Source organism: Temnothorax nylanderi, unplaced genomic scaffold (genome assembly GCF_030848795.1).
Source record: "Temnothorax nylanderi isolate EJ_2023f unplaced genomic scaffold, tnyl_v1.0 TNYL_tig0438_pilon, whole genome shotgun sequence".
In the NCBI taxonomy this organism is placed as follows: domain Eukaryota; kingdom Metazoa; phylum Arthropoda; class Insecta; order Hymenoptera; family Formicidae; genus Temnothorax; species Temnothorax nylanderi.
Window position 1 is genome coordinate 142146 of NW_027249500.1, and position 9850 is coordinate 151995.

A 9850-nucleotide genomic window follows, 5' to 3' on the forward strand; every position below is an offset into this window, starting at 1 on the left:
CTGTAGTAACTTACGATAATTCACTCGTTTACGCGGAGTAAATTATCGTAAGTTACTACAAAATTCCGTTTACGCGAAAAAAATCCCGTTTGCGCGAAGGAATTATCGTAAGTTACTACAAGAAGTAACGTTCGCGTAAACATTGTACGTGTTTTACAATGTTATTGCCAGTTCTGAAAATCTACGGTGTGCGTAACATAAACTGTAGATTTTCTGTGCTGGCAGTAAATATTGGTACGCAACTTGTGTGCATCGATCGGCTGATCGCAACAGGTACCCGACGTAAACGCCCGCGTCTAACGGTGAGTTGCGCCGCTCCTGCCTACCTCCTGTACTCGGCCCGTAATAGGGTAACAATTTTTGTTAATATCTCGGAAAGTAAGCGTTGGACACAATTTTGCAAGAGGAAAAGTTTTCTTAGAATTGTGTCAAGAATCTGTAGTTTGAAGGATAAAAGGTTGTTTCGAATCACCCTGTATAGAATTATAAAAATAATGAAATCCACTCTTGGTCAACGTGTACGTTTTTTTTTTTTAATAATATCTTGTAATAAATGTGTTATTAATGTATATTTAAAATTTTCTTAACAAAAATAAAATAAAAGCAAAATTTAAATCATTTTATTTTTAATTCAGATCAATATTCCCATCGTATTTGTATTTCATGAATGTACGACGTACATGTTGTTGCTCGACAGAAACCGCGAGAAGGTGGTAGTCTCTTTCGTCATGAGGAAAATTTAAACAATTGTTATTAATTAATAAAATATACATAGAAAATAACATTCTAATGCATACAATTGTAATGCATATATTGTCTAAGAATATATTCAATTATTAATATTATTACAATATTAAACAAACAATTGTTTATATTTCCTAACTAGGCGTCTTATAAGTATGTACAGTAGAAAAAGGAAAGCTGCAGTAAAAGTGTTGCGATTACTTACATCTTACATTTAATAAAAGACGTTCATATACTTCACCTAATATAATACTTTAAATGATACTTTCAGCGAAAATAGTTTTAAAATTGTGCAACATATTAGCGAAACATACATTACTAGTTGTTTACTGAAAACAACAGAGATAAAATACAATTTATTTACCACGGATCGCTATGTATTTATTTTTTGCACGTAATAATCCGAGCAAAATAAATTATTTCTCATTATATTTGCTGTTTCCAAAAAATTATGACTGATATTTCAGACTTCGCGGTGTTTCATCGCAGTGAATAAATTGTACTATCACTAGGTGTTGTTTTTGGTTTAGAATAAGACGTTTCGTGAATATTTCAATTTACTTCATCACATGACGAGCAACGCCTGATGAATTGCTAAATCAAGAACAACGCGGCTTCAATTCGGGAACCAAATCTAGTAGTTAAGCTGTATGTTTGCTGCGAAAATTATTTTCGTTACTTTTTAATATATGTATATGTTATTCCGAAAAATTAGGAAATGTTTTCATCTTACCAACAAATGTCACGTTTTTCATCGTTGTAATCAGTGCAAAAAAAAATTGAGCAATTTAAAAATAGCACTTTAAAGAGCAAATCTTTTGAGAAGCGCTTTTACAAATGGTTAAAACCTTTCCCACAAAACTGTATCTTTTCAAATAAGAGAGTACTTTATCAAATAATTCTCTTCCTGAAAAATGACCATCTTTAACGCAATCAATTATCTTACTTGATAATTTTCTTCCGCGATACGCATTGCAACTATATCGGAAAGTTGAATTTTGAATCATAAAAGGGCGCGTGGGTTGTAAATTGCGTTCTACATTATTAATACTGTAAGTATTAAATCAATTAATATTTTTTGTTTAATATTATTAATTGTTGCACACATCTTAAAGTATATTAATAAATTGAAACTTTATTTTTAATGTTGTTTTTTTGTAATACATGATTTTCTTCATTGGAATTTGTTTCTATGTGAGATGTAGAAAAAAGGAACCTGGGGCTCGATTCTTGAATTCATTCGCAAGAAAAACGCACAAATTTTGCTTTTATAGAAATCTTGCAAGTTGTATATTCCATTGAATATATGTGACAAGGAAAAAAATGGCATTAAAAAAGCACGAAGAATCGTGCAGAAATCTCGTACAATTAGAAGAAGCACTTGTACGAAATTAGATACAATTTTGTAGTCCCTAAATCGGAAGTTAATTGACTCGAGACAACATGCAGCAATGTCAACGCGACGTGATTGTGAAGAAAAGAAGAGAGACGTTTCATTCAAAAAATGGATAGACACACTATTATTCTCATCCACACACTTTTGAATATAACTAAACCGAATAAGTGCAGTGGACATATATCATAACGCAACGTTCGATGATATTTATATAAAGAAAATAAAAATAAAAATTAAAAGTTAACTTAATAAATGTGCAACTTCTTAAAAAAAAATTAAAGAAGTTATTGGAAAAGAATGAAAATAAAACTTTAACTTTCCGATATAGTTGCAATGCGTATCGCGAAAGAAAATTGTCAAGTAAGATAATTGATTGCGTTAAAAATGGTCATTTTTCAGGAAGAGAATTATTTGGTAAGGTACTCTCTTATTTGAAAAGATACAGTTTCGTGGGAAAGGTTTTAACCATTTGTAAAAGCGCTTCTCAAAAGATTTGCTCTTTAAAGTGCTATTTTTAAATTGCTCAATTCTTTTTTGCATTGATTACAGCGATGAAAAACGTGACATTTGTTGGTGAGATGAAAGCATTTCCTAATTTTTTGGAATAACATATACATATATTAAAAAGTAACAAAAATAATTGTCGCAGCAAACATACAGCTTAACTACTAGATTTGGTTCCCGAATTGAAGCCGCGTTGTTCTTGATTTAGCAATTCATCAGGCGTTGCTCGTCATGTGATGAAGTAAATTGAAATATTCACGAAACGTCTTATTCTAAACCAAGAACAACACCTAGTGATAGTACAATTTATTCACTGCGATGAAACACCGCGAAGTCTGAAATATCAGACATAATTTTTTGGAAACAGCAAATATAATGAGAAATAATTTATTTTGCTCGGATTATTACGTGCAAAAAATAAATACATAGCGATCCGTGGTAAATGAATTGTATTTTATCTCTGTTGTTTCCACAGTAAATAACTAGTAATGTATGTTTCGCTAATATGTTGCATAATTTTAAAACTATTTTCGCTGAAAGTATCATTTAAAATATTATATTAGGTGAAGTATATGAACGTCTTTTATTAAATGTAAGATGTGAGTAATCGCAACACTCTCACTGCAGCTTTCCTTTTTCTACTGTACATACTTATAAGACGCCTAGTTAGGAAATATAAACAATTGTTTGTTTAATATTGTTGCTCGGGGGGTGCGTAAGACCGTTCCCGGATTTGCGATTGTCCGCGAGATTTTAGGTTCGAAGGACCAGAGGAGGTGTATCCCGTCTCCTCAAAGCGAAATGAAAGCGATAGACAACGAGAAAAGATATAACGAAAGGCGACTCACCGTTCGGGGGGTGCCGCCGTCTCCTGGAGGATCTCTCGTGCAAGCTCGTGGACACGTGCAGTAAGCGCAGGCGAGGCACAGGCAGCAGGCAAGGCAGCAGGCTAACAAGGTAGGCAGAGCAGCAAGCAAACGGCAAGGCAAGCAGGGCAATGCAGCAGGCAAGCAGGCAGAGAACAGGCGATCTCTCCGAGGAGCGAAACTTCTAGAGCTCTCGGACTCCGTATTGGTAGTTGAGTGTGTTCATCCCGACGGATGGACGATGAGCGAGTGTCGGAGCTCGCGCTCTGGAACAGTGTCGCACGCGAGTACTTGCTCTTCTTCCGCGGGTGCCCTTGTGGGGTGAACGGGGGCAGCACCGATTGGTGAGTCGCGGAGATATCGATTAACGCGGGATCGATCGCGATCCGCCGACGTCTCGCGCGAGTCGCCGACATACGTTAACGCGGGATATGTGTAACCTACTATATACTATATACGAGATGTATTTAACGAGATTAAACTAACGATTATTAACTAACGATCACATATGTATACAATTTGGCGAGCGCCAAACATGCCGCCCACCAAAATACAACGTGTTGTATTTTATTACGCGGAGTGAGCCGCCGGTGGAACAGTGTCCATTGGTAGGGGGCACAATTTCACCAGGGGACGTACGATTGAGCCATCCGCCACCCGCACCGTGGCGACACGCAAGACGCCATCGCTACCCGGGTGTAGTGCCTCTACGCGTCCACGTTTCCAACGCAAAGGGGACATGTTGGCGTCCTTGATGAGGACCAACGAGCCGACAGCGATCTGATTGATCGAGTTCCACCATTTGGGACGCTGCTGTAGCGTATTGAGGTACTCATGGTGCCAGCGCTTCCAGAAATCCTGGTGGATTCGTTGTATGAGCTGCCATCGACTCAAACGATTAATTTGCAGCGGAGTCACGTCGTGCGTGGGAACGGATACCAGGGGCTCCATCGTGAGGAAGTGGCCCGGAGACAGTACTTCGAGATCTGAAGGATCGGTGCTCACAGAACAGAGGGGTCGGGAATTCAAGACGGCCTCGATTTGCGCAAGAACTGTAGTAAACTCCTCGATTGACAAGACTTGAACCCCCACCACCCGTCGCAGGTGGGTTTTGAAGGATTTAACGCCCGACTTCCAGAGGCCCCCGAAGTGGGGCGCGGAGGGAGGATTGAACGTCCATTTGATCGTCTCCCGCTCCGCCGCGAGGCTCATGTGCCCCTCGAGTTCGCGCGCGGCTCCCACGAAATTGGTGCCGCAGTCACTGTAGAGGAGTGAGCAGCGGCCGCGTCGTGCCACGAAGCGTTGCAACGCAGCGAGAAATGAGTCAGTAGACAGCGAAAGAACGACTTCAAGATGAACAGCTTTGATCGCAAAACAAACGAATATACAGACATAGGCTTTGAACGATGAGACTCCACGCGCTCGGCGAGTAACCAACGAGAATGGTCCCGCAAAATCGACGCCGGTAATCAAGAATGGCTTGGCCTGACTAACGCGGTCGGTCGGTAGGGTCGCCATTAGGGGCTGAGCGGCACGCGGGTTGGCTCGAAAGCATTTATGACATTGCGATAGTACACGTCTGACAGCGCGGTGTACGCCAAGGATCCAAAATCTCTGAGCCAACAAATATTGCATGGTACGTCTGCCCGGATGTAGGTGAGCGCGGTGCATTTGTTCGATCACGAGCTCCGTGAGTCTATGTTTGTTCGGTAGTAAGGCAGGGTGTTTATTCTCGTATGGCAGCACCGACTGCACGAGTCTCCCGCCCACCCTGAGGACGCCCGAGGGATCGAGAAAGGGAGCGAGCTGGAAGAGAGACTTAGGGATCCCTTTCCCGATCCTCAGTCGGTCTATCTCGTCTCGAAATGCATCCGCTTGTACGACTTTGACTATAACTAATAGCGCGGCATGCATCTCGAGTCGATCAATGGCCAGAGTCGTGTGAGCCGACTTGGCACGAAAGCGACTTACGAACCTTAGAAGGTACGCGATTACTCTACAAATTTTGTCCAGCGACGAGAATTTATTTAACAACGAATATACCGCGTTGGGCGTATCGAGTGCGACAAGAGATGTGACTCGTTCTTCCTCGATAGGAAGGACGCCTAGCTGAGGTAAAGGTTCAACTCGAGGTTCGAAGCGCACGAGCCACTCGGGGCCCATCCACCACATCGAATTAGCCACCAGATCGCGGGGATAAAGTCCGCGGGAGCAATGATCCGCCGGATTGGTCTCCGTATCGACGTGGCCCCAGGATGAGACCGGTACCTTCTCTTGAATGAGAGCAACGCGGTTGCGAACAAACGTCTTCCACCTATGTGGAGACGAGCGAATCCAGGCAAGGACCACCTGTGCATCCGACCATGCATACTCAGCATCGATTCCGAGGTGTCCCTGAAGGACTTGACGAACGTAAGCGATGAGCTTCGAAAGAAGCAAAGCTGCACAGAGCTCTAAACGGGGAATCGTGACAGGCCGAAGCGGCGCCACTTTAGATTTAGCGCAGAGTAGGCGAATAACCACACCATCCCGGGTGACAAAACGTAAATAAATCACGGCTCCGTAGCCCAATTCACTGGCATCGCAAAAGCCATGAATCTCACAACGAACGACATTGCGTGTGTCAAACGTGCGAGGGATGCGAAGCGAAGCTAACGCGTCGATTTCCGCCTGAAACCGATTCCAGCAGCGACGAATATCTGCGGGAGGCTCGTCATCCCATTCCAGTTTAAGCGTCCATAGACGTTGGATGAAACACTTCGCGGTAAACGTGAGAGGAGCCAGTAATCCTAAAGGGTCGAAAATACGCGCCACCTCCGACAGGATAGTACGTTTAGTGCATCTGCGATCCAACTGATTAACCTGGAATCCGAAACTATCGGATTGTGAGTACCACCGAAGGCCCAGGACTTTAAGAGATTGATCTTCGCTCGATTCAAACGATAACTCGGATGGGTTACATAACTGCGGGTCGAGTCCATCCAACGCGGCAGGATGGCTGCTCGCCCATTTTCTGAGTTCGAAGCCGGCGCTTCGGAGAAGCGATAACAACTGATCTCGAAGCGCGCGAGCCTGCTCCACCGTACGAACACTAACCACGACGTCATCCACGTAAAGCGCCTCGAATAATGCGGCGAACGCTAAAGGATATTCTTCCCGATGTAGAGTCGCGAGCTGGAGCAAGCAATAGATCGCCAGGAACGGTGAACAAGTTGAGCCGAAAGTAACTGTCTTGAGAATGTAATCCAGGATAGGATCCGATTCCGAAAACCGCCAGACAATGCGTTGGTAGTCGCATTGCTCCGGGTTTATCCATACTTGGCGAAACATCTGTTTCACGTCCGCAGTGAGAGCCACCGGTTCGGCGCGAAATCTAATCAAGATCGCGAGTAAATCTTGTTGTAATTTCGGACCGCTAAGTAACGTGTCGTTCAACGATAGCCCGTTCGCGCATCGCGACGAGGCGTTGAACACTACCCGTAATTTGGTGGTAGTGCTATCGAGTTTGTACACGCCGTGGTGAGGCAAATAATAAATATGACCATCCGACGGGAATGGATCACGAATTACTTCCCATATGACCGCTATCGAGATAGTCTTGCATGAATTTATTGTAACCGATTCTATACTCTGGGTTCGATTTGAAGCGACGTTCAAGCGCGCGGAGACGACTAACAGCTATTAGAACGCGAGTCGACGATGTAGGAGGATCCGACGCGAATGGATACAAAACCACGAAACGGCCCGAGTGGTCACGATATGTGGTCTTGGCGAAGATCTCTTTGCAACGCCGATCTTCTTCTGAACAAGGAGCGTGTTCCGGCACCTCATCTAATTGCCAAAGGTTGCTCACGGATCTCTCGATCGACTCGAGGGTGGTAGCGAACGAGCGCAGGGGTGCCGATTGCACCGTGAGGATACCGCACCTGTCAGTACCCACCGAATATTGTATTGAAAGCGTCAGGTTCTCCCTCCCCTCCCTTACGGCGGCCGTCGCGCAACACAGATACAAACGATTCAGCTCCCAAAAGAATGTCAATATTACCGGGCACACAATACTCGGGATCCGCGAGCGGCAATCCTTTCAAATGATTCCACGACCGGACTTCGACTTTATCATTAGGCAACGGCGAAGTTATACGCGAGAGGACCGTAGCCTCAATGGAAAAACGAGTATCGTGCCGACCTCGCGCACGAATTACAAAGGAGGTGAGGCCCTTCGTTGTAGCCGCCTTAGTCTCGTTTACAGCGAATACGGTCGCACTGTGCTTGGTGCGACGGAAGCCGCCTCTCTGAAGGCAGCGTTCTGTAATGAAATTGGCCTGTCTCGCGCTATCCAACAATACGCGAACGGGTAGCGCGTTGCCGTAGGCGTCTATCACCTCGGCTCGGACGGTGGAAAGCAGGACGACCCGATTGGCTAGACTAGCCATGGTGACGATTGGTTTGTTCTCTGATTGAGGAGCGTTCGCGGAGTCCGGAATGACCGGAGGCGCGGTCACGGATACGGGCGCAGAATCAGACTTAGCGCTCTGACCAAAATGTAGAGCGTATGATGTTTCACGCCGCAGGTTCTACACGTCCACGTGGAAGGACAATTGTTCATGCCATGCCCCGGTCGCAGGCAATTGAGGCACAACTTCGAATCACGAGCCGTCGACTGTCTTTCCCTCGGCGAGAGTTTGAGAAATCGCGGGCACTTTGATATAGTGCTGTTCCTTGCACACCGGGCAATCGGCCGTGTGCGTTACGAATGACGAGACCGACGCAGACTTGGATTTGTTCGACGAGGTGGACGGACCCGCGATGGCTCGAGAACCTTACAGTGCTCCGAAAGAAACTTCGTAAGTTGATTGTATCGCGGTATCTCCTCAGTCCTATGCGCTGATTCGAATTTTTCCCGAAGGGAGCGGGGAGCTTGTATAACAAGAATTTCAATAGGAAGAAGTCCCACGAATCCGTCGGGAATTTCATCAAGGAGAGCGCGCGCGTATTCTCGGAGAACGCATCTAACAGGTTGCGGAAGGCCTCGGCCGATTCTGTCTTCAATGGCTTTGAGTCGAGCATTGAATTTAAATGATAGTCCGCGAGCTTTCTTTATTCCTATATCGAGAGAGTAGGGAGTCGTAAGCGATCATATACTGATTCGAGGGAAAACGCCAAGTTTTTAATTACGTTGAGGGCTTCCCCCTTTAACGAGGCCATCAGGTATTGATACTTTTCTCTCGCGGAGAGCTGCCGGTTCTCGTGAATCGACGTGTTGTACAGGGCGATGAAGGACGGCCACAGCGAGAGGTCACCCGAGAATTGCGGCAGCGCGATCTTAGGCAATTTGACAGCCGAACTATGGCCCGCGGGCTGCGTCTGAGCGTTTCCGTGCGATGCGCCGGTGATAAGGTGATACCGGCTCTTTACGGCATAGTGCATTTTGTCGAATGCGGCTCTAATCACGTCCTCGGCCTCGAAATCCGCGGTTTCCTGAATGATTTTCAGGTAAGCGTTCTCGAAATCCTCCGCGAGTTTCGCCACGCTCGGATAGCGGGCGAGAAAATTCGCGCGGATCGCCGTGTCTGTCGCGGCTTGCAAGGAGAGATTGTGAATCTCTCGTATCCGCCTAATGCACAATTCGCGACGAGCTTCGGCGTTCTTAGGCATGGTGCGAATAAACGATAAGAAATAGATATATGACTATTTTCCCGCGAGGAGGTAGAGAGGAACAGACTGATTCAGCAAACAATTATTATAGCAGAGTATATACGAAGTCAGAACGGTCGAAGGACAGCGAAATATAATCTCGAGTCGACGGCAGCTCGAACGATCCACAATAACAACGAGACACAAAGACTCTGAGTTCGACCGACAGAAAACTGAGGCAAAACAATAACGTCCGCTCGCCAAGGTGACGAGTAACGGATGGCTCCGTTCGAAATATCGGAGCAACGGCACTGTGGTATATTCGCGAAAGAATATCCTTAATTCTAACGTAATAAATCGTATCGTGCACGCGAGCGACAATGACGATTTGATTGCACAATTAATTCGACGGCAAGAGCGATCAGCGATAATGGCGCGCAAGGCTCCGCACGTGTATTCTCGTCGCGAGCGGTTGCGAGCGAGAGATATCGGAGGCGGGCGAGCTAGGCCGATTAATATGTAGATGCACAAGCGCGAGCGAATTAATTTAACGATAGCGATCCGCTATAAGGGATGCTTGATATCGAATTTACGAGGTATTCTAGCGAAAGGTCGGCGGTATTCACTAACGCGACAATCCGGCTCGAAGGACCAATGCTCGGGGGGTGCGTAAGACCGTTCCCGGATTTGCGATTGTCCGCGAGAT

General features: G+C 45.4%; 1 protein-coding gene across 1 annotated transcript; it reads right to left on the bottom strand.

Annotated features, from left to right (window-relative positions):
• Window positions 1–4080: 4080 nt before the first annotated feature.
• LOC139782762 (uncharacterized) lies at window positions 4081–9165 on the bottom strand. Its single transcript, XM_071721802.1, has 4 exons — window positions 8686–9165; window positions 7525–8042; window positions 7187–7436; window positions 4081–7107 (listed from the first exon to the last, which is right to left on the bottom strand). Exons 1-4 carry the CDS (start codon window positions 9163–9165, stop codon window positions 4081–4083), a joined length of 4275 nt encoding a protein of 1424 aa, XP_071577903.1.
• Window positions 9166–9850: the final 685 nt, after the last annotated feature.